This window comes from Pezoporus occidentalis, unplaced genomic scaffold (assembly GCF_034315485.1).
Source record: "Pezoporus occidentalis ecotype Australia unplaced genomic scaffold, CSIRO_AGI_Poc_V1 ctg20, whole genome shotgun sequence".
NCBI lineage: Eukaryota > Metazoa > Chordata > Aves > Psittaciformes > Psittacidae > Pezoporus > Pezoporus occidentalis.
In genome coordinates, this window is record NW_026913856.1 from 5,987,206 (window position 1) to 6,013,207 (window position 26,002).

Genomic DNA, 26,002 nt, shown 5'->3' on the forward strand with positions numbered 1-26,002 from the left:
ATATATATATATATAACATTATATATATATGTATATATATTACATATGTATATAACCAACTGGAAAAACAGGCTCTAAGGAGCCTGGGTCCAGTTCTGCTTTCACTACTGCTTGGTCAGTGCATAGCTTTCTCTCTTTCCCTTCAGCTCAAAGCTACAAAACCCTGGAGCAGCTCCCATGTTAGGTGGCTGTACATCTGCACAAAGACATCACCTATCTGAAGCTGCTTGAAAGTTACTGATCAACAAATGTCCTCCTATTCACTCCTGTTTACTAAGCAGAAAATATTGCTAGTATTTCGTTTTCCTGTATTTACGATCCAGAAGAACCGGGCTCCTAATTCAGGGTCTGACATCTTTTGAATGATGTGCAAAGCTGTAACACTGTAGCTATTCTTTGCAACTGTTTTTAAATGTTGAAACATCATTTGTCTACAGTGTTTCATTCTGTTTTGTTACTTTCTCCCTTCTTGATTAACCCTATCTCTCCTTGGCTTTCCAGGCTTAAAAGCTTTAAGTTCTTCAACATCTCCTGTTTTCTACTTGGAGCCTGATGGCACCCTGTTAACGTACAACAGCATGCTTTGAAATGGTGTTAGATATAGATATGTAACAACTTTCCCAAAGAGCATGCAATCTGAATGCTTACTTCAGAGACCAGTTGTTGTCACTTTTTACTCAACATATTGATTAAGTAAACTCCAGTAGATCCTGACATAAGTAGATAACCTGAAGATTTTTCCACTGAGTTTACTAGTTCTTTTTGTGTCTGTTTTGACTGTTTTGACTTGGATTTAATCGCAAGTAATTTTTATTTCTTATTATTAGAGCTTGATTGCATATGATTATCCTTTAAGACACTTGGCATGTTTAATAACATTTGATTGCTGTTACATTATATCTCTGGCTTTTTGGGTTCAGTAGACTGAAAGAGTTAATTACATTTATTGCTTCCATTGAGCTGCCTTTCTTATCCGAAATGCACCTCTGACCCCCTGGCGATCAAACTCATCTGCACCCTTTCATTTTAGTGTATCATCTCACTTAACTACTAAAACTCTGCTCTCAGACAGAGGGAAATAAGGGGAGTGCTGATTCTTGTAGCTGAGTCAGCATTTCTACAACCTCTCTTCCAAAAATAAAGCACTATTTTAGTTTGTACATTCTGGTCTGGAGTTTTATTTTAATCCCACTTTACTTAAAGCAAAGAAATAGAAATAAGATATAAAAAGATGCAAAAAGCTTGAAAAAACTGGTTCTCCTTTGCCATGGCACAAAAACTTAGCATCTCTCTTGAGAGGGCTGCATTTCAGGCACGGAGCCAATACTTTGAGCTAAATGTTTAATATGAAATGCCCTTCTTGCAGTGCCCTGCATGTTTGGTCTTTCAGTAAGAGTGAGACTGACTTGAGAGACAGCTCACCCCCTTTACTCTCACAATAGTTTAGACCTCAGGAAGAGACTCATGGACTGTCCCCATGCTGGACCACCCAGGCCATTCCAGGACAGTTACTCGAGACACTTTCACCTGAGCTTTCTAATGAGAGCTCTTATTGTTTTGCTGAATTGAAAGTTTCTGGGACCTGCTAAGAAGTGGAAAACTGGCACCTCTCAGCATCTTAATACCTTTGTTGTAATCCCAAAATGAGATGCAGAGGGGGTGCTTTCCCTCAAGCTGAAGCTGGGCAGCCCTGCTAAGCAGAGTGTGGTGTTAGGGGGTTTAGAAGCTCATCTACGAGCTCATCATGGCCAGTTTTTAGAACCAGACATTGATTGCCATGAGGAATCTCTCAGAAAATGGTTTTGATTTCACGATTTAAACTGCTGTCAGAAAAAACTAAATGCTTCTTTTATTCTCTAAATGAGTAAAAACAAATGTTTCTTAGGAAACACATCTTATTCTGTAGAATACTTCCAGTATTGCAGAACAATCCTTATTTCTTGGGGAGATATTTCTTTATGAAGATCTGTTCCACACTTAACACAAGAAGAGCTGGACTGGCTCCGTTCATCTCACCTGCATTGCTTAGGCTAATGTCATCCTAACAAGGAGCATGGCTTTCCAGTTTGCAAGGCACAGTCCCTGCCCTGCAGCTGCACAGACCCTTTCATTTCCCCTCTGTGCAGCAATCTGCCTGTGTTGGCTGCATTGACAGGACAGGACAAAAGGACCCTTCCCCCTGATTAATATAAAAGAAAAAGAAGAAAGTGCTGACCACCAACCAGAGCAAAAAGGGTCGGCCTACCTTCCTCCTGCTCTTCTACAGGGAGGGACTATGACCTGCAAGAGCTGATCCTGCCTTCTCATCTGAGATGACAACCTCTGCCACCACCATCGCAGCTATACAGGTGCCACTACATCAATTCTTTTACAGTTCTTTAGTAATGCATTTGCACTTGTGTCTCAGAGGACACCCACAGCAACAGTGGCTACAAACAGATGCCTGAGAAAGAGCAGGAACAAGCACCTCTCATATGATCTTTCCCCTGAGTGTTTTTCCAACTTCCAACTATTTGCAGCTCAGGGATTTCCTGATCTAGTGTTGTTAACTGTAGCATAAGGAAAAAAGGTATTGTGGAGTTGACTGTGGCTCCTTTGATCTACTGCCTTGTCTGTGCTGGGTTCAGCTTCAAGTTGAACATGCCCAAAGTGGCTCTAATATATGCCAGTTGATTGCAGCTCCTGGGAGACCGATGACCTGCTGATACCAGCTATATGGCATGCACAACAACATGCAGCGCTAGTTTTTATCAAGCATGGCCAGTAGGGTTTCTTAGATTAGCAAAGTCCTATTTTGAATTAGAACATAGGAAAAAATAAGGTATTAAATACCCGGATGTAGGTTATTGTCACAGCATTCCATGCCTCCAAGTTAAGTGCTTTTTTCCTGCACCAACAAAAGCAAATTTCCAACCCATGCTCTTATCACATGAGTGGCTGACGAGGGACCTCAGTACAAGAGCTTTGTGATGCCCCAGAATGACCCACTGCAATCTGGTTTTACCTCCTCCAAGAGGCCCATTCAGCAAAATGCAGCTAATTTTATGGTCACAATGACAAGATCATATGTGAATACTTTGTTCTAGTGCTAGAGGATCCAAAACCAGCACACACTTTGAGGCCAGGCCTAATAAAACACCCTAGGCTGCCTCTCCCTTGTAGTACTGCATACATTTAAAACCAAGCCTAAGAGAGATATTATAGCCAAACATAAGGCAAGGTAACCTTCTAGAATCCCAAGGGGAAAGCAGAAAGAGCAGGTTTTTTTTAACTTGTGTTTACAAAGGCTTAATGAATTTTACATAAGAAAGTTACAAAATTGAAAACAAACAATGAAATACAAAGAGATCTCAAGATACATGATAAAGCAAGAATTCATGCATAATATACAATATTTCAAAGGCATGTAAAGAAGCAGTGTACGAATCTGACTCTGATGTATACAGAGTAGCTTGAGTGGTATTCCTCCTGAAGGAGCTGAAACTTGAAGATGCAGCAGGCACAATGCACCTTCTGGATGCAGGAGGGCAGAAAGGATGCTGTAATTTAGGTTGAGTACTGTATGGATGTAGATTTTTGAGGGTAATTTCAATACGCTCACTAATAACTGCCTTTACAAATACTTACATATATTGTTACAATGGAATGTTCAGCTAATTTAGAAGTAATTAATGACCTATTGTAACTGAGCCTAGCTTCTTTTAGCTGCTCTTTGAGATGCCGCTAGCTTAGTTCTAAAGTAATTGCGTAGTAGTATTGTGCTACTTTTTATCCAATCTGATCATCAGGCCTATTTAGGTTGATTAAAACACCAGGTTATTTTCAGACTTATAAAAACAAAACAGCTTTCTGGTTATTCAAAGAACATCCAACTTTCAAACATTTCTTTTTATCCCTGCATCACAGGGACTCTTTTTCTCAAGTTATGTCTAGATCTGCAGAGGCAATTTTCCTCTAATGCCGCATAGTATTGACAGCTTTGTCAGAGATGGTTTGATATGTACAAAAATTCCATGAGAAAGGGAAATCCAGAACATTTCCCAGTGTAATTCCTACATTTCAAGACTGACAAAACTTGTTTTTGAAGAGGATATCATTATTTGAGTTGGCAAATCTGCCAGTGATAAGGAGATGTATCCCAAAATCATTTTTTGAAGCAGAACATGTAAGACTAATCACTTTATTTCCATGCTTAACAGGTGCTGATACCAGAGGGGAAACACTAAATAGCATATGACACCCTTGAGAAGCATGTAAGATATTTATCTGCCTAAAAGCCATGGCAGTTGAATAGAGAAAAGTTTGTGAATATGAACGGAGAAGAAAGAGTTTAGGGACTGAGAGTGAAATCTTGATGCTGCTGAAATCTATGGCATTTTGAGTTCACCCTGAGCTTGACTCCATTACAGAGCTCAGCCTGCCCAGCCTGTTCTTCCAGGTCAGGTTTTAAATGTGCTTTTTGATTTTATAAGGGACATTTTGCTTGGGTCTCTTTTGTGACAGCTGTGTCTTCCTGCTGAAGCAGCAGTTAGGACACAACACCTGAGCATCTGACCCCTGTATTTAACCCAACACAGTGTGATTGCAGCCATGGCCAGCACAGATGATACAGTCATGATTCTGGTGGAGGGGCTTTGCAACCGTTTCTTTATGAAAACAGTATCTGAAATACAGAGCTGCACTGGGGAGGGCAATCACAGTAGCTGAAAATAGCATGAAACAGAGCGGTACACCACTCCCTTAACACATACAGTGCAAGTGGCTATGCCCGAAGTCGGGAGGTTTAGCAGCTCTGGGACTATGTGTCAGCTGAAGTCCTGTGAACAGAGATATTCCGAGACTGGCACATTCTCCCTCTCTCTCTCAACCATTTTATTCTCCCTAAAATATACTTATGCATCTGCTGTTTCTCTGGAAAAAGATGAAAGATTAAGCTGGCTTCTGGCTTTGTAAAAATGGTGAAATTTGCTACCCCTAAGTAAGCTGTATATTCATGATGGAATATTTTAAAAGACCCTTACATCATAAGAAGGGATTTTTAAAAAAAATCCATAACTGTGGGAATTAAGAGTATATCTCCTACATTTGAATTCCCCAGCTGATATTTGGTTGGGCTTTAGAAACTGTCACACAATAAAGCCATTAAAATTCTGTGGTTAATTTATTCCTACAGTATTAACTTTCCCATAACTCATGATGAATATCTTGAATTTGGGTATGTCTTAGAAGAACCTCTGACAGTGATAACTTGACTTTTCTTCTATTTCTTGCAAAATGTTATTTTTTTTTTAAATGATGTATAAAAGAGTAACTTTTCTAATAAAATTGCACAGTGAGTTTTCAAGTGACTTTGACTTTGTATAGTTGCTACCAAAATAGGGAATGATAAGGTCTTTTGTGCATTTATTTGGTTAATTACTTTGATATGTATTTCTGGTCAGAATTCAGTATAACAGAGCCTTGGAAAGTACAGATCCCATTGCCAAAACAAATTTTCTCATTTCCTAGACAATAGGTGAGGTCAGAAGGGAAACAAGGAGTCATTCCTTTAATACGGGCAAACCACTAATGAGCTGCCATGCATCATATTCTGCTCCAAGGGAGCTGTAATTGCTTCCAGAACACCTGCATTTAGGCCAGAGACAATCATACATACAGGGGGAGGGCAAAGGAGTAGCGGTGTTAAAACCAGAAGGGAGAGGAACATGTGGGGAATGGAAACAAATAGCCCAGCCAATGAAGGCTTCTTACATTAAACTGCATTCAGCTTTGGTTTTGTACAATAACAGAGGAAACTCCCAGGTCCCCCAGGGAAGCTGATGGGTTCTTTCAATAGACGGAAGGACCAATGCCTAAGGTATTCAGCAAGCAGTCCAATTTTTAGCTGTGTTTGACCACCTTTATGATCTCAATCAGGTCCCTTTGCATCCTGTGCCTCAGTTTTCCTTCTGTGACGCTGTAGGTATATTTCCCTCTATCCCTGTACTGTTATATATATGCTAAATTGTGTGTGGTAACTTTGTATTACTGAAAAGTGGGTAAATTGAGGGCCAATATCAAACTACCTGTGCATGGGTATGGGTGTAGGATTGCAAGCGATTTAATTACTGTGGACTACCAAAAAAGTGCGTGGGAGCTTCACAGTTGGGCGAGCTCTCAGGGCAAGCTCCATTGCTATGATTCAGCTGAAAGGCAGAAGTCCATAACAGATATAGGAAAATACCTGTCACCATTCTAGAAAACAGAGTTAGATGCTGGAGGTCAGCTGAAGAGCAGGAGCTCCTGCTACACAGGGGCTCACTGGGAGAAGGAGATAGAAACAAACTCAATTTCATGAAGCAGATGCTGTGGAGCATCCCACATACCATATAGCTAGGGTTTATCTCAATCTTTCCCCCACTCAGTTCAAGCAAAGGTTGAATTAAGTAGCAGCTTGCTTCTGGTCCAAGTAATGATTAGAATATTAGATATACAGTACTGTAAATGATCACTCTAGACTGCTTTACAATAGCTCAATTTTAAAAGTTGAACATGCGTTTTGTTTATGCTCAAAGGGCTCAGGGATGCCAAACCAAAAAGTGATAGGGTTTTCTGCTTTAAGAATCGAAGTAATGGCTCCTGTAGTCATGGTAAACAGGGAAAGACTTGGAGACAAATGGGTGTGATGGTCTCTTAAGGGTTTTTCTAAAATGTAAGACTCCTGTTTGACTCACCAACTGTTTTTAGTTCTCTTTTGACAATGAAACACACCCTATTTCTTTTCACTGAAGTATCAGCTTGTTTTCGTTGCTTGTGACTTGCCTACTAGCAAGTAAGAAAACAAACCCCATATACTACACTAGAGCTTGGGCTGGGATGTAGGGAAGAATTAGGCAAAGCATCCAGCAGTCCCACAGGTTTTAAAGAAAGCTGCACTAATGCCAAACTCTCTGCTGCCAATAAGCCCCTACTGTTAGAAATACTGGTAAGAGTTTGAAATATTATGGATGTACTAGGTTGGATGCATAATGAAAAACTGTGGGCTTACTTTCAAACTGCAAAACTCTTCTTTCAGTGTTTTCGTGAATCTTTCTTAAAGAAATTTCATCTGCACTAAGACTGAGAATCCCTACCCAAACCTATTTTGGCAGATACCAAGTAGAAAGCCACCGTGTCTGGAAACATTACTTAACTCTTCACCACATCAACTCTATTGCAGTCTTCTGAATCTCTGTCCTCCGAATAAAACATTACTGCAGCTAGCTGCCTCATTTTCTCCTGCTGGAGAACCTCAGGCAGTAAGAAGGGATTTCACTCCTGCTCCACAGAGGTACACTTACTAAAAGTTCTTATCCTCAGGAAGTGGTGGTGGCTCTGCAGGCACAGCAGGAGGGTGATGGGCCAAACCTAATGGACACAGCAGGTCAGGCTTGCTTTCTTCTATTCTCTAGCTTTCTTTGGTTCTTGGGGTGAACCCAGTAGGATTTCAGATGCATGCTTTTTTAACTAATAGGAAGGGCAATGTCAAATGCGCTGCAGCTAAACTTATTCTTTGGACTGGTTTGCTTGACTGCATTTCTGTTCCATTATATACTTGGCCTACCTGTCCTAGAAGAAATTCAACTGTACCTGTTCTTTAGGAGCAGACGCTGATCTGATGAGGATTGAGTTGTCTTGGACTGCATTATGCTCCTATATTGGGAGTGTGCTCTTTTTGTCCCTTAAGTTTACACATCCCCAGCTGTTGGCAGGTGCTAAAAACTCAAAGGAATCATAAACTGCAGTGTGGTGTAGCAGCCAATAGTACATAGATTACCAGTACCATGGCAGTGGAAATTAGTCTCCCCCTCTTTCATCCAGGTTTCTTATATGACTCACTTTAATGTGAGATTAAACTTGCCTTGTTCTGATAGATTCATAGCAGCTCATCTTCAGCTTTTACAAAACAGATAGGGCAAATCTTCTAAAGGTCAAGAGGCATTTCTGGCAGCATACAGTCACTCCCTCATCTGCTAATGGGTCTATCTTTGACAATACTTTATGCGTTGCAGGCAATTAATACTCTTCCCATTAGCCTCAGCTCAGCACTGGCCTCAGTTTCCAGAGTATGTCATGGAGAGTGAGCTGAGGTGTCAAGTTGTTCAAGATTTTTTAGGTGAAAATTATGGCATCTTGATTCTGAAAAGTAAAAAGCATGTTACATTCATCAGTTAACGTAAGCTAGGAAAGGTATCAGCAGGAGTTTTCTTTACTCATGAACCAAAACCCTTTGATGAAAATTACGATGTATTTTACATCAGCCTGAAACAGGCACAACTTGCCTTGAAACAAGCACAGCCTGCCCTAAAAACAAAGGCATACAGCCTCTTCTCTAACCAGAGCATAAACCCAAGGCTGTTATTTCTGTCACTGTTGCTCCATGACCTCACAACTTCGTGTTTCATTTAGGCAGCAAAAATCTCTTCAAAGGGAGAATTAGAGAGCAGCCATTCTCCATCCCCTGGAGCCTTGCCTCCCAGCCTGCTCCTCTTTTAGAGAGTTTGAACCCTTTTCCTATCACCTAACACTGAGATGGACTGCAGTGTCAACTCTTTATTTCTAATTAATAACCTACCAGCCTTTCATTAACAATCTAATTAGCAGAGAAGACTCTGCTCCTCATCACTGAAGATACCTGCAAGCTCCTCCTGAGGCTCAGCATCCCTAACTTGCAGCTGAGAACTGGAAGGCCTCAGGTCACACCACACGCTACTTACCACCCCAGGGGTTGTTAATTACTCCTGCATGGAATAAATAAGAGGTGAAGAGGGACAGGTTGCAGTATGAGGATATGCTGTGTGGGACTGGAGGAAAGAGGTTTGGGACTGAGGTATTTTTATAAACAATGTTTTTTTAATCATTATTAAAGGGTCATTGTGTTCTTGGAGGTAAAGGGTTGCAGTGTGTTGCTCTCTTTGGCTGTGAGGAGCTGGAGGCCTGGGGAGGCAGGTCCTACTCTTGACCTTGCTGTACTGTCTGATCCCTGTATAGTGAGGAAGGAGCCCATGGCAGCAGGCATGGCCTTGCAGCTGTGAGAGCAGGGGGAAGAGCTCACACTCCTTGCTCCCCTCCTTGGTGGTGAGGTGGCTGTATGGGTATGTTATGTCTTTTGCAGAAATTAACTGCTCATATTGGCTCAGTTCTCTTGCTGCAAGCATTATCTTGGAGTGAATGACTTGAATCCTTTTTTAATTTGTTCTTTGTCTTTTCCCCCCTTAGTCCCCCCCTCAATGAGTCTCCTTCCTGTGAAAGAGGATGCAGATGCCTTTGTTTATTTCAGCCACCAGCTATTTCTTTTTGGTCTGGTAACTTAGCTGTTTGGCCCCAGTTTGTGGGGTTTAAAGGACTGCCCAAATCTCGGTGCTCCCATACAAAGGTGGTGCATGCTGTGGCACAGCTAGGGCTGTTGTTTACAGTCTATGCCCTAATGGAAACCCCATAGCCTTGCTTAGAAACTTCTGAGGTGCTTTTCTTGAGGCTGGCAGTTACACTTGGTGGACAGCTGGGACCCTGAGGAAGTGACGGTGAGATGGTTACTCACTTATTTTTAATCAAAGACAGCTCTTAAGGTTTTCTTTTTGTTGTGTGGTGTTTTTTTTTTTTTTTTGTTTGGGCTTTTTTTTTTTTTTAACCCTGTTAAGCTGGCTTTCTGCTGAAAAAAAAAAAAATAGAAAGCAACCTACTTGCTTCTTTAATGCATCATGGTGAACCTTTTGCAGTTATATAAAGCATTATAATTGCTACTAGTAATTCCTGCTGGGTTTGGTTTGAATTCTGATCCATCTCCATTATAAATTTATACTTGCGTGATGAAGGTACTGGTGCAGAGCTGTTGCTGCATGTGAGTGCTTAGACTTGGAAGGACAGTGCTCTCCCTCACTTTTGGTCTGCGTGTAAGTAAAAGATGTGAGTTGTGAGCAGTAGACTAACAGCGGAAGCTATCAAACAACATCATTCACAGCAGGAAGCTCCTGCTGAGGAGCAAAAAGTGGTTGCCAGCTCTTTTGAATGTGTATCCCTTCGTATATCCCTTGGCAGCTGGCTGGCAGCTCCCTTGAATGCATATCACTTTGAATGCCTATCTTTTTCCCCTCCCCAGGTTTCTGCTTATGTCCACTGGTGCAGCAGCCACCCATGGTGGGGCATAGCAAAATGTGGCAGCAGCTGGCCCTGCTGGATAAGCAAGCAAGGGAGAATCATGAGTCGTGATACCTGAGGAGACTACTGAAAATGAGGGAAGGGTACTGCTCAGTAACCCCACTGACTGCAAGAAGACAAGTCAAAAGGAGGACTGGTCTGTTGTGATAGTGGAGAACAGCAAGAGAGGACCTGGAAATGAAGATGGGGGAATTAATTTGTGAACTTCAGTCCATCTGCCTGGGTTGCAACATCACTAATCCAGGCTCTTGAAACACCAGGTCCCCTCTTCCAAATGGAAAGTTTTTGTAATTGAAGGACATGCATCTTTGAAACTTTGTCCTACATTCAAGTTAATTGAATCAAAAGCCAGTTCTGCCATTACCTGAGCAGTTAATAAAATCTATTGCCTTATGATGGATTTTGTTTTCTGCAGGCTAGAATGGATCTGTCTTTGTTGTGATTTGTGAGATTGAGGGGAAAACACAAAACATAATCTGTGTTTCTGCTGTACTGAAAAAATTTCACTGTGCTCTCCTAGGGCTTGGAAGTAACTAAAACTGCAGTGATCCTTTCTTCCTTTATTTGATTTATTGAAAATAAAGCATACCTCATTAACATTTTAATAAAGAGAATCTCTCTGCAGCGGTGCTCAGAGTTGTTCTTATTTCTCTCTGTGCAATTCCATGCTCTGAAAGGGAAAATACTATTGAGATCTGTAAGGCATGATCTGTTAGACTGAAACTAAGCACACAAATATACCAAAGCAAAATGCTCTGTAAAGGTGCTGTGTTTGAGAGAGGTGCTTGCCCAATATGTGTGATGCAAAATGGGGTTGGTTTGTGAAGAAATCATCCTTGTAAAGCCATTGGTTCTGGTCATCAGACTCTATCCAATGCTTTAGTGATGATGCTGCTGATCTATTTGGGAAGTTGGCTGGCTCTCAAGGCAGAGTCTCTCCTCAAAGGCTGTTTCACAGTGAAAATATGCTCAGTGCTGCTGAGTGCATGAATGAATAAGCCTCTGGTACCTTCTAGTCTGGCAAAATGCAGCACAAAACTCAACTTGCTCTGCCCTTTCTCCTGTCCCAGGTAAGAAATATGTGTTTGTCCTTGCTTTCTTTTATCTTGCTGCTTTTGTGCATTTGGATTTTAAAGTATTTGTAATTCAGGTCTGATTTCTGAGTAATTATACGCTGCTTGAATTACTGTTTAAAGATGCAAGATCTCTGCTACAAGCCAGTTGCTAGGAATGTAGAATCTCATAGTTCCTTGATTCATAATTACAACAAATTTGCTCTGTGATATATAACATTTCTTTTTGTTTGCCTTCAGCAAAGGTGGTAGGGGAATCTTTAAAGTATCTCGGTTGCAGCTGCAGCAGCAATATTTTCTGTCATATCAAATGCTGCAACTTTGATTTGCTCCTTTCCTCTGTGGCTTTTGCTGGGTCGTAGGTTTATAGGCAGTTATAGGCAGCTCACATTATTTATTGCTTCTTTAAAAGAAAAAGAAAAGGGGTGAATATGGAGGAAAAATAAAACCAGACCTTGCAAAAGCTTCCCTTCCCCGTACTCTCCTGATAGATGTATAATACTCTGTTAGTGACTTGCTATGTAGCCTTTCTCTTATTAAATGTAATAGATCCCCCTCTGCCAGAAAGCAGGGGAAAAAACACCCAGCTTTAAAAACACAGAGTTGCTAAAGCCCTGCTGCTGCTGCTGCTGTCTGTCAAAGCAAAAGGACTTGCCGGGCTTTGACTTCTCAATACCTTCTGGTTGCTCTTTTCCTCTTGCTGCTGTTACAGGGCTCACTTTTTGGAAGCTGTGGAGAGGTCTGAAAATCCTTTGTTGGTGTCCAGCTTAAATGCATCTTTCTCCTTTTATGTTAGGAGCTCTATAAACTCCTACATCTAACGGCAGCGGCACTGGCATCCTGTGCACCGAGAGAAAAGTTAATTCCTTTTTGACTTGCGGTTGAGAGTGTTTGTTAACCCTTAGGGAATTGGTAGAGTGTCGAACTAATGCTTGAGACACGGAGTCTGTGCACTCCTGTTTGTGTAACTGCAATCTCCAGCAGGGTTTTAATCTGTTGTTTTTTTTAAAATAGGGTGATAAAGAGAGAAATGATGGGGGGGTCACTGCTGGGAGAGCTTTATTGCGAAGAAGTAAGTAGGAAACAGTAGGGTGAACTGAACGTATATATGCTGTGGATTAAGCCTGGGATATTTGGGTCCTGGCTTCACCAGATAAGGAGTAGAAGCATGAATGTGGGTGGCTGAAGTTTATAGGACAACGGGAGACTCGGTGCCTGGGGATGTGTGTGAGCAAGCACATAGGCATTTGGGTGGGTGCTTCAGGGAGTGTAACAAATGAAAGCAACTGCTTTGAGCCATAGGTATGGTGCCTGAATGCACTGGTAAAGGATGAGTTTTGAGGAGCCAGAGCGGTGTGCATTGGTGTTATACAGTTCCTTGCCTACCAGCTTGGGCTGGTAGCAGTTTCCTCTCCCTGCTAGCCCGTGCTGAGGCTCTGTGGGCTGGATATGAAGGCTGGGCAGCTCTCCCCCTCTGCTGAGCCTGTCTGGAGCCAATGGGCAAGCTGCCCTTAATGTGGCTCCCTGAAGGGCTGAGGATCCCGGGAAGGCTCCCGGGGAGCAGGAGTTGTCAAAGTGGGCTGAGATCCAGGCTGGGCTGACAAAGCTGGCTCCTGGGGGCACTGCCTTGGGGAGCCAAGGAGGGGGTACTGACAGTGTAAGGGTAACCTGTAGATATACTGGGCTAGTGCTCCCTGAGCATGGGCTTGAGACCTGCCATATGGACTGTAGTTTGCTTGGCTTTCTCTGTGTTTCAGTCTCTTTTTTGTCCATGTTCCCTAGCACGCCTCTGAGTTAAGCAGCTTGAGTTTGGGTTTTCTTTTTCTGTCCCTTGTAGGAAAAGCACTAAGTATATGATAGATGAGTACAGATTTCTAAGGCTTATTTAACTACATAAATGGCATTTTTTTTTTAACCTCGGCATCTACATGAGAAACTGGCAAGGTGCAGAACACCTGATTCCAAAAATAACTGCGCACGTTATTGATAACTCTCAGCAAAACTTCAGAGTTTCTTCTCACTGGGCTGAGCTGAGTTCTAGTATACTGCAGGGCTGAGCTCGTGGTGCCTTAGCATTGTTTTGCATTCAAGTGCTCAAACTGCACATCACCTTCTTTATTAGCATATGTAGCTTTAGCTGGCAATGTCTCTACCTGGTGATTTAACACATCTCCAAGTTTACCTTGTAGGTCATGTCTAAGAGCTAATGAATTAGGGAACAAATTAGACTATAATAAGGATGTGCCCATAATTCTGTCTTCAGGTATAGGTGGTTGAGTATTGCCAGGTTAAGTAAGAAAAGAAAATTATTGTGCTAAGGAAAGGAAAAGGAATTACTGAAATGCTGTTTGACTTTTCTCGTTGACACACCACACAAACAACTTTCATGTGACAGGAAAAGTAAACAGAAGAATGTGAGAAAATGCAGCCATCTGGCTGTGTAGTAGTTGTATCATATTTTGGGATTTTTTCCATAAGTTTTCTTTTCTCTCCCTCAGCGGTAGCAATAATGCCTCATACAGTACAATATGATGCTTAGTGGAACCAGCGAAGCTCAATTTTGATAAACTGATTTCTAAGCAATGGCTATCTAATAATGCAGTACTTCTAGTGGAAGTAGGAGACAGGAATAACTTCATATCAAAGTAATGATAGCAAAGTTTACAGCATAGAAATAGTTGAGGAAATTATCATGTTTGTGGGAACATGAACTGAAAAAAGGCTTATTTTCTTATTCAAGATAGCTTCTAAAATTATTCACTTTGTTGTTTTGTTTTCTTGGTCTGCATATAATTCAGTTGCATTTCTTAAACTTTAAAGAAAATGCCATTTTAGGTGTTAAAATGATGAGGATGGGGAATCAGTTTTTCATCTCAACAAAGCAGCCCATTAAGTATGTTGTAAAAATTGTGATTAACAGGTGGGTGATGAAGGTTTTTTTTCCTTTGGAAAGGTTTACTTTATGCTATTACCAGCCGTTTGTCCTGTTTTTTACCAAGAGGGAAACTAAACATTAGCCGGAGTAGCAGAGGAAGATGTTTTGTGTAATCCTTTAATTCAGGTTTACCTTTAAAACCACAAAGCATATCTGAAATATACAGCTTTATTGATCCCAAGATGACAATAAAAACTAAGTGTACTTTAGTAGCTTGTGAAGTTCACTATACAGAGTATTGTAAGCAGTAAATGCATATGGATTTTTAAGTCTATCAGGTCAGTGTTTTGTCTTTTACTCAAAGGATATTTTCTAAGGCATATACCCAAATATTTCTTTAAAACAGAAGTCGTTCAGAGACTTGCTTTTGTATGTTATGCAGTCCATGCAGACAGAGGAATGAACGTAATATTTGCAAGTAAAGTTTACAAGATGAGAAATCTTTTTTTTTGATAGCTTTAACTGTCATGTTCCACTGGATTGCAACTAAGTCAACTGGAGAAATTTATTGATTTTGCAATCATTAAATCATTACAATTGCCGTTATAGTGAATCGCGAAACTTAGTCCTAAAACTCCCAAAACGCGTAGAACCTCGCCGTGTTCTTAAGCTTTTATTTTTCCAGATTTCTCCAGAAGAGGGCTCCATGCACACCTTGAAAATCAGCACCCGTGTATTAAAAGCAAAAGAAATTCATCAGCTTCAAGAAAAAAGAGAAGTCTTGTTCATGCAAAGTCTGATATAACATTAAGGATTACGCTCAAATTCTGACCAAGCATTTCCCTGTTGTATTGTGTTGCTGTAGGTCTTATTTTGTGTAAGACTGCTCATTATCTGAGAGTTCTAAAGTCCTTATCTTTTGTGTTATATCTGAGTTGTAAATATGTTAGAGAAACTCAATTTCCAGTTATTACATATAATTGCTTGTACTGATGAGCATTTTGTGAGCAGTCTACACTCCTGATTTTTTCAGGCCATCAGTTTTGGTTATATAGTCAAAAAGAGCTGCTATTTGTCAGATAGTGCACTGGAGGGAAGGCTGGCCTCTGGTGAACTATTTTAAAGGTATTCTCGTATAGGATCTGGCAACACTCCCTACTGCTAAACATGGGAGATTTATTACAATAAATGTGGAAACTGGTTGTGAAAATGCTCCTAGAGCTACAGCATTACAATTAAACCCACTTTGCTGCGTACCACTTGAGACATTTCATTTTAGATGTATCTCAGGCAATATATTGGCAGCTGGTTTCTGTTTCTGATGATAAAAAATAGAAAAAGATTATTCTAGCACATGTAACAACTTTGTGCTGTGATCCATTGAGAGTTATCGACTTGATTTTTAGTGGCTTGTCAGCTAGGAAATGACCATTGTTAAAGAAATTTCTTCACCCAAGGTATCTCATAAGCAACGTCTCGAGCTAAAGTCCAGTCAGGTAATTTGAGCTCTACAGAGATAGAAAAAGCTTGAGCTGGGTGCCTCTGAGGAAGGTGGCACTCAGAACAAAGAAATCCCTGGACCTTTATACTTCTTACAGTCTATGCACCCGTTCTTCGTACTCTCTTTGTGTGCTCTGAACATAACTCTCAATCCAATGGTGATTTTTGGTCCAGAGTTGTCTTGCTTCTGATTGTATTCTTTGTTTCCAGACAGGTCGTTAGCTGATTAATTTTGACGGGTTGTATCTTCTGCTCATAGTCCTGGCTTCCTTGTCTTCCAGTTTGCACTGGCCTTGGAGCCTCCTTTCAAAATCAAACTGTTTGCCAAAGCAACAGTTCAACATAAGATTGGTCGTTCACAGCTTTTGGCAGAAGGTTCCAGAAACTTTAGTTACTCATGCTGAAAGAAGCTATTCAAACACACAGTTAAAATGATTCAGCTAACAATTTCCAACAGTATTTCTGAAAGGTATCACAATAGACCAGTGCAACAGGAACTATTAGAACTATGTTGATGGCAACAGCGGTGCCTGTTCAAGAAGAACATGAAGTTCTGCCTTTCATTTTCTTCCTGTTCTATTTTGTCAGATAAATAGGCTCTTCCCATTCTATTAATATGTAAGGACATGCTAGATAACAGAGCTGTTAGTGTTATACTCTTCCTGCAACACTGCTGTAGTCACATCTCTAATCTTCAGCTGCTGGCTTGCACTGATGTGCTGTGTGTCAGAATTTTGGCCTCAGGTTTCAGAGTTCCTGTGCCAGCATAAGCCTTTTTTGGGGGGAAGAAGGGGGACAGAGGATGACTGCCTCATTTGGGACATTTGAGGCAGAAATGTGAGGTTATAGGGTTTTTAATTGTTTCATTGAAATATCTTTGCTCTGTCTTTGACACATGCAAGCATTAAATTAACTTTTTTTTTGGTGTATCACTAGTATTTTAACCAACAAAGGCTCATCTGTGTAGGAAAAAAAGACAAATCTACGATGTTCACTGGGGAGGAGAGACAGAATGAGAGAGATTTATCATCCGTAGGAGATTAAGTGGGCTATAGCTCTTCCCAGTTAACTCTGGACGATATTAGTGGGTTCTTGATCATGGCTGTATGGCCACGGCCATCACTGTGCCCTGCCCTAATCAGCAGATGGATGGGACCAGCCCAGATGGGAAACTGTGTTTTTCTACCACTTCATGTGTCCTGCAGCTAACACAATGTTAGTATATACAAATCAGTAGGATATTAAATGCCAAAAAAGGAGTGAAAAATAAGACTTGCTTTATTAACCACAGTTTCGTTATTCAAAGGGCTTGGAAATTTGCCCACTGTGTTTTTTTTTTAGTGTTGTGGACTGTGTTCTCTGTCAAATGGAAGAATCTATTCCTTTGAAAGCCTTACTGTTTTGTATTAAAGGAACTAATTCCACTACTAACTTATCCAATATTCTACTGTTTTGCACCATTAATTTTCTTGGCTAAAGAAAAAAAAAAAGGAATTTAAGGTTTGGTGTGATAGAGCTGGTTAAAGCTGTTCTAAGAACAGACTAAAATAAATATGAGCTATTAAAAGTTGGATTGGGTGGATCTTTTCAGCACACAGCAGTTATCAGTATCTCCAACCACTTGGAAAAGCTGATTAATGTGTTTAAATAACTTCTGATACCTATTAATATCCATGTATGGATGTCTAATTTGGTACCCTTTTGGTCCTTGTTTTTATGTATACGAACATCCACCTTCAAGCTTTTGAAGTGTTTCAAAATTGGGCACCCATATGCAGCTCAAGCAAATATGTTTTTATTGCCTCAGGTTTCTCAGACTCCATTTGACAAAGTTTGAAAAAATCCCTAATATTAGTTTTTTATTTCAGTCTAACTCTTTTATCCTACTGTTGTGAACAGTTGATGTTTTTTTGGTAATGCAATGCATATATTTATAAAAGCTAATATTTAATTCCCAAGGACTTTGCAGTCTGATATGTAATGAAGAGCAAATAATTCTTGTGTGTATGAAGGCTGTGTTAATAGAAGTACAGAAAGAAAGTGGGTTTTTAAAAGTTTGTAGATGGTTTTGGCAAATGAGGAATCACAGCAGATGGACCTTGTATTACTTGAGTGTCACAAGGACTCAGAATACTGAAAACCACGGGTTCTAGGCCATTAAGCTGTCATGTGTCACTTGACACTGTTAAAATGACTGTTAAAATGACTGCCTTCAAAGAGGTATGTACACATAAACTTGAATTTAGTATACGAGATGCCCATTTGCAAATAGATATTTGCAAATATCTATTACTACTTCTGTGTAGAAGACAACTGCTGAAAGTTACCCCCTCTTCCTCCCCTGAACTATGTTAACTGTGAGTGCTCCTTACTTGCTTTAGGGCAAAGTTGGCAAGCTTGGCTGGAAACACAGCTATGGCTGTGTTTCTGTATTGATTCTGTGCGTTAATGGCTGTCTGCCACTAGGACAGTAACGCATCTGTGGCAGAGTTAGAAAGAGGATGAATACCTTCTCATATTGCTTCAAATCAATCCGTAAAACAGTTAGCACATTTAGATTTGTTTGAATTACGATGGAGCAAAAAAGCATGTTACAGCATATCACACTGATAATCGGCTCATCTATTTTGCAGACACTTAAACTATCTCTTTTCATTGTCTTGGGATAACTTGAAATTGCAAGAAGGACTTCTGTGCAAACTGTTTTTAAATAAGAGCCTTCGAGTCAAAGACAGAGGATTTCTAACCCATAAGAGTAAAATAAAAGCTGGCAAGTGTCCACGGAGTCACTGTATAGAGGCAGACATTCTAAGCTGCTGTAAATTCATCTGGATCCACTAGGGAGCCATACCAGCATGTGTGAATCAGGAGTATGATCCATAGCTTGTACAGGCAGCATACAAGGATGGAGGTTGGGCGGAATCATGTAAAGTTGCCCCCTTCCCTAGCCTTTTCCAGTTTTCTTCATGTAAGATGGTCTTTGAAGTGTCTGTCATATTTTAACTTTGAGCCAACTGCCGGTAACTGCTTAGGAATGGAAAAAACCCTGGGAACAGTATTCTGAAGATCTTGTGTTTTCCCATCATCAAACTTGCTGGCTTTGAGTTCCCCTACTGCCGAATAAGGTGTGTTTATACATTCCTCTAGAGACAACCCTCTGGTTTCCCTGAGGAACACGTTTTACCCAACAACAAGCATCTATATCAAAATGTGAAAGCTGTACATAGCTTTGCACTATAGTTGACAAAGCAGGAAATCCAGAGCATCTGGCACCTTGCTCCCTAAATGAAAGGATATGGAATTATCCATTAGAATTGGATGGGCATTTCCTTCCCCATTAACCCATTGTCTCAGAGCCTTGTCAGAGGAAGCTGAGCAACTCCACTGTGATATGCAGCAGGAATGGTCATCTCAACTGCAGGTTTAAGCTGTTCAGTACCATTAGATAACTGGCCAAATTAGAAGGTGTTCATTTTGACCTTCTGCCAAGATATTTGTTGGATTTACACAGATTAGTTACCAACGCAGAAGTGCGGCATTCTGTGCAGTGAGGATATTGATTATTGCAATCTGACCTTAGTTCAGTTCTGCTCTTTAGATTATAACTTTGGACACAGTGCGTTGCCAGGAAAAGAGATAAGAATGCTAGGAATAAATCTTGAAACTTTTGTATCTTGTGGATATGACTCCTGGTGTTGCACATCTCTCCACTTTAGTTTTCTGATTTGCAATACCAAAACTCTGTTGCTTGCACTAATATGGGAGCAGGTCTCCAGTGGACATGGATTGATTGCACTGTCCTGCTTTGTGTTATCTAGGTGAAGGATGTTTAGTATCGATGCTGTGCGCATTTATACTGTGTGCATACTGGGAGGCTTACATGGCCTTTATTAGTATTATATCTGAGCACCCTGCAAACAGTAATGAATTTATCCTTGCTTCCCTAAAGTGACTGCTGAGTTACGACAGGAACATCATTTTGAAATGGGAGACAGCCTCCGACATCTGTCCATTTCAATGACTTTAGCTCTGTTATCTTTGTTGAGTAATGATATAGGCTGCTGTCACTTGTGCTGCTGGTGTTGATTCAGTAGTCACACTTCATTGTGCTATATAAAAATTAATTCTGATTGGAGGGAGCCCAGAATAAATTCGGTCTTAGGCCAATCAGAAGCGTGTGTCTGTAATACTATTTTAATAATATTGCTCAACTTTCAAGAATATAATTAGGTATAATTAGCCAGAGAACCATCTATCTCTATACAGCCAGCTTTTTGTGTATATAGGAAATCAAGGAGAAAAATATTTTAGTGAATAACTGCAGAGAGTTCTTAAGCATAGAGAAAATAGAGTGTACTTGCTCATAACTGGTGTTTAAGTGATGGCTGCTGGTAAAATGATCAGCTGAAGTAAAGGAGGAGGATGAGGCTGGCAGCACTATATATACTCACAGCATTTGAGACCAAAACAGTGTGGGATAGGAGACAAGGGCAGATAATATACAACCAAGTATGCTTCCAGTTCTTGGGTTGGAGGTGCTGGATATTTCCACTGCAATGTGAAACGTAAACTCAGCGGCTGAACATTTCTCCCACTGTCTGTTCACTGGTAAAGGTTCCGGTCTTCTTTCCTTTCCTCAGATTGGTGGAAGTAGGGATACTGAGCATTTGGCCTTCTCTGGTATGGAGTAAGCTGCTCTTCCACTCCTGTGTCTAGCTTTTGGAAGTGCGATGTTGCCCTCCTAAAGTGTCATTGTTAGTGAGATGCACCGAAGCATTTGAATTCCTTGTGTCTGTGTATATGTGTGTGTGTGGGGAAATCATGTCACATGGATGGACCATTTGTTAAAAGCTCAAAATAAGAGAATCTGTGGACTTGTATAGGTTATTGAAAGCTAATCTCTGACTTTGTGGAACGGCTAGCTCTTCCTATATGGTTATGTCCCTCTGAAATGAGAATTCAATCTTACACTTGCTTCCCAAGAATACAGTTTTCAAAGTGTTTGCTCCTTCTTAAGTTAGGTGTTCAAACAGAGAACCTGTTTCTTGCTGTGCATGGGAGCTAAACATGGATTGCAAGTGGCTGAAGGAGTTTCGCTAAAATAGAAACTGACTTCGTTGTCTACTGTAACTTATGTTGAACCCAAACAGAATTATTTTTCCAACTTGTTCTTGGCTTCTGATTTCTGTGTGCTCTGTGTTCGTGGGGTCTAGCTGGGATATGAAGGAAGAAAAAGCAATCATGCAGAGCATAAGTGGTTCTCCCTGCCTTACCTCCGGGCTGACTGGAAGCATCAGCATTCTTGTTATTTCCTTGTTTAAATTACTTTTTCTCTGTTCCACTTCATCTGCTCAAGAAGAGTCAGATAGTCTGAGTGCTTTTAGTTTTTCTACTAACTCTCTTCTGGAACTTATAATGTTGGGGGAAAGGGTGAATACTTTTTACTACTGTGGTTTAATTTAAGCTTTGACAGGCACTTTTGGAAAGTCCATCCCTGTTCCCGGTGCTTAGATGTTTTTCTTTTGGTGACAGATGTGAAAATGATTTACCTGCAGCAAGGGGAATACCAGACGCACCTAAGGAGTCACTTTCTTTTAGCATTTTGTGTAGGTCCTGGTTATTTTCTCTGGGTAATCTGCAGATTGCCTAAAGTTAGTGCAGTGTTAAATTGTGACCTTTAGCTAATGTGGTTAGGCAACTATAAGTCTTGTACTGTTAGTACTGGTAGACCAGTACTAACAGAGTACCAGATCCAGATGTGTGTTTCTTCCAACTCCTTTCTCCCACAGTCCCCTAAGGCAGTCTATTTGCCTGCACATATGGGAAAGAGGATTTAATTTAGCTGCCCCATTAAAAGCTTTATGTTGGTGATCTCTTAGAGCCAGAAGTGCTGGGATAGTTAGTAATAGGCATGCTGACATAGCTGCTGAATTTCTTGTCTCCTTCCTTGGCCGACTGAGGAATACAAGAAAGATAATTACACCTTAACACACAAAAAAAGAAGGGATAACAAAACCAATGGAGAAAACCAAAATGTTATTAACTGTCCTGCAACTTTTTGCAGTTGTTAAGATTTGAAAAGCAGCCTTTTATATTTAATAATTTATATCTATACTCATACATTAATAATTTATATTATTTATATTTATATTAGTTAACAGGTGTATACAGGAATGGAGCACAGCATCTAGTTTGATTCTGCTTGATTTCCACTTCTTCATTTTCATTCAGTCTTACCTGCTATTTCATGCTGACACTCACATTCAGAGCTCTTGCTTGTGTCTGGATCTGAAGTTGTTAGCATCAGGAAACAGCAGTACTTTGTTTTATACACATTTGTGCGTGTATAAACAAGATAGGTAACAAAAGGCAGGAAACTTCATCTGTATCTGTTTCCAGCATTCATTAGCTGTCTCTTCACAGAACTCTCCTCTCCCGTACGCTTTATTTTGGTGGGAGGTGTTTATTATCACTTGCTGTACACCTTAATGGACAATGTTTATCTCTGTCTGCTGCTTTGACATTGTTGTGTTCATCATCATTAAATCCATGTTACTGAAACTTTGCAAAACTGGTTACTGCACAGATAAAATAAAACTGAGCGACATCTTTGACTAATTGACTACTGAGGTTGCAGAGGGAATGCGAAAGGGCAGAAAAGAGGGCAAACCATGCATAAGGCGTGAGGCCAAACCAGCCTTCATTGCAGGAGACCATATTGCAGTTTGTTTTGGAACTTTCTGTGCCACTTTTTAACAGCCTGAAATTATTTGATGTGTATCAGAAAGGTTGTTCCCCACGTGTCCTCTGTGTAACACAAGCATACTTTCAGACTGCATACTCATGAAAGTATGTCCCAGAGGAAATTAAAAGGCAGGAGAAGGCCAGAGAACCTGGGAGGGGAAGGACAACAGTTATGGCTTTCTAGTAATAAGCCAGGAAAATCTGTGCAATGCCTGTCTGAAATAAATATTATGGGGCAGCCGTTATGAGAGATAAATGCTCCAAAGTTTTGTCAGATATTATGTGATTTTCCCTTCCCTAGCCACGTTTTCTAGCATATAACTTCACAGACTTATCCTCTTTCTTTTATTATCTGACATCTCTCAGAGGCCAGCTGAAGAACAAAGATTAAAGGGAACAGAACCTGGCTTCAGTCACATTTGCAAACTATTATTTTTCTGCAGATTCTTCCATGCTTAAAACAGAAACAACCCTCCCCTGACAACTGAGCATACACTTCACCTACAATGGATCTGCTTCTGACACTGCATTTCTGGGGTGTTTGCACGACTCACCATTCATCTGGCAATGCTTGACTTTAAGTACTGATAAAGAGAACGCAACACAGTCCAAATACACTTGACCTTTGGAAACAAAACAAGTTACTTTGCAGTTTTTCCTTGCACATGTCTAATGACTGAAAGCAAACCAGCATTCTTAATTCTCCTTCCACAGCATAGAGGCTTCCAGGCCTGAGATCCACTGCTTTATACCTTCTGTGGCCAGGACAGTGTGTGTGAGTTGTCTTTGATTGCTCCAATTCAGGAATGGGTCTGTAGTTCAGGTCTGCTGGATCCTCAGATCTTTTATTGTTTCATAAACTATACTTGTATGGATGGAATGCTGGTTTTGGTTCACTTGCCTGGTGAGCAGGAGTCTGTATTTCAAGTATAAAGCATCACTGCAACTGCTACTTTAAATCAGTAATACTGATATAAAAGTAAGGCTTGTGTACCAGTGGAAAGTCTCTGCCTAAATCCTCAGCTAGCCACAACTTCAGTTAATTTGGTTTCAGCCACCTCTTAATACCATGGTGAGCAACTTGAAAAAGTGAGTAAACCCCCTTGTTTAGTTAGCACCACAGTGGGCTTGCTGCAGGGTTCATTCTCACCCTTAGTGAACCTCTCTGTAAGGGCTGGGCTTTTAAATAGCAGCCTGGCTGAGTCAGGGACATGCCAGTCCTGTTACACTGCCACTCCCCATTTTGGGACTGCTCCTGAGGAATATGTGTAGTTCTGAATATGGCTCCAAACATGATGGGAACTGAAGATCTCCTTCCTTTCCCTCATAAAACTGTTGTTGATTTGTGAGTGCATTCCTTCAGTTTAAAACAGAGGAAGTACATGCAGTACATCTCTCCCAGCCTGCGAGCTAGATGTACATGGTGTGCAGAGATCTGTGCCAAGCACTGGGGATAGGGGTAGGTTTTGAATGATCAGGGTACACTTTCCTCTTAAGCCTCTTTGAAGAAAAGGAAGCCTACATAGCACCTGATAAACTACTTTGCAGCTGGTGCACTGGAATTTGGCTGTTGTTTGGTCTGAATCTGCTTGACTCTAAACAGTAGTCCCTCCTTGATATATTTGTACTACCCTGCTGCCTGTCATAGGTTGGTCAAACCTAGTGCAGCAGGTATGTACATTTTTCCCTTCTCATCCCACCTTCTTATTTCCTGGTTCACTGTGTAGTTGCCTCCTGTAGCTGTGGTTACGTGGATTTCATTAATAGCAGATCTTGAACAATCTGCTTAAATAATAATCAGCGTGTCTTTTAATTTGCCCTTCTTCCATACGTTTGTTGTGAATCAGTGAGCTATCTGATCAGGTAACTACCTTAGCATCTGTAAACAAATCTCTCCGGTTTTGTTCAGTGCTATTGGCAGGGCTTCTTTCTGAAGCAAGGCTCCTGGACTGGAAGGTGTCTAGTACTTGTGGAGCCTGAATAGAGAGGAAGAGGGGTAAGTGTGCAGTTTAATGGATAAAGAGCATCCTTCATGGATGGGATTCCTTGGTATTCTGTCTTGTTTAGTAGCCCTCTGCTGTAAAATAAGTAATTAGTCCCAGGAGAAGCAGCACTAGTACCTTAAACTTGCCATGTCTCCCAGACAAGGCTTTAGCTGTTCCCTTCAAAAAAAGCTGCTTTTTGCTTAGTCTCCTGGCCAAGGCATTTTATTTGTGTAACAGACTAGCTTTGGCTGGACAAAAGTAGGGCAGGGGGCTTTCTTAAGCAATAATTGTGGATCCTTGAGCTGAGGAGGCTTTAGAGCTTCATTGAGAATCTGAACAGTAAAGCAGTGCTTTTTCCCACCAGCCACATGTTTAAGGCTGACTTTTGGCATGAATACAAAGTTTGGTGTCAACCATGTTTCATTACCAAATATAGTGTAAATCTTACTGACAAGGTTTCCAGGCAGCTGTGCCTGAGGAGGATGTAGGCAGTGAATGTGTCTGAACAACAGAAGTAATTTCTGATCTCTGTACTTAGCACTGAAGCACACACACCAACAGGATCAGGAGAAAAGGGTTCCTTCTGTCTCCCTCCCTTGCCCTGTTTCCATGTGGATACCCTCCCTTGAGTTGTGGCATGCCTTACTGTGCTTGGCTAGTGCTCCTGGGGGCAAAGCCCACCTTAGCACTAGGGAATAGCTGCTGGATAACTGCACTCAGAACATTTAGAGCCTCACTTCTCTCTTAACAGCCTCATCCTTCTTGAGAGTCTTGATTTCAAGTGTCTGTTGAAGCACTGTAAACAGATTTCCTTTGGTTGTGTGGCACTGCATGCTGTGTTGCAATACATTTTGTCTACTTTAAATCTGTTAGTGATTCATTAGTTTACTGTTCCAAAAACCAATTCCAATGGGATCACTCATCTCCCTAGAGCAGTGAAGATATTTTCAAGTTGGCTACACAGTGTTATGGCAGTGTGTTTGAGGCTTGCCTCGAGTCTCAAATCATGTGGCAATGATACTGCCGAAGGCTGCCAATTCAATGGGGGATTGCACACAGATTCCATGGGTGGGAACTTGCAATATTATTAGGCACAGCTAATAATAGTTCCTCTTGACTTCTGAAATGTCAGAATGGACTCATGAGTAACTGCACTTTGGAAAGTGTTAACCTTCTGTTTGCCATCAGTAGTCCATAACTTGTTCAGTGCTGCCTTATGCAGTATATTGGAAACCAGGATTCTTAATATATCTGCCTGTGAATTGACTAGTGTCAAGGTCTGAGTTGCATCATCTCTCTGGGGACTGATGACTGTCCTGTACATGTAGTATCACTAGAAAAATGTACTTTTGCTATCCAGAGAGTCCTAAGATCTATTGAGCATGTGTTTGCCTCCTTTTCCCCATCTACAAAGGGCTTTGAAACCTAATAGTGAGAAACCTCAAGTGTACTACAAAAAAAAAAAAAAGAACAACCCAAATAAATTGCACATAAACAAGTAACTCTGTTTTCTTTGAGAGGGGCCAGTCACTGTCTAAGATACCAGTCCCTGAGTTTGGTCTCCAGGGTTTTTGGAGTTTCTGGGTATACCTGCCAGACCAGTTGCTCTAGAGCTTGGCCTTTAGGCAGGGAAAAATAACTGCTTTGCA

General features: G+C 40.9%; 1 protein-coding gene across 3 annotated transcripts in view; it reads left to right on the forward strand.

Moving 5' to 3' along the window:
• The first annotated feature begins 11,083 nt into the window (after nucleotides 1-11,083).
• Nucleotides 11,084-26,002, forward strand: part of CDH13 (cadherin 13) — a 523,969-nt gene continuing 509,050 nt past the window's right edge. For 2 of the 3 annotated variants that reach the window (XM_062618325.1, XM_062618323.1), the window contains exon 1: nucleotides 11,084-11,246. In XM_062618325.1, coding sequence (XP_062474309.1) covers nucleotides 11,202-11,246 — 45 coding nt within the window. In that variant the 5' untranslated portion in view covers nucleotides 11,084-11,201. The remainder of the gene's footprint in view (nucleotides 11,247-26,002) is intronic. The other variant, XM_062618324.1, reaches the window with a different exon arrangement.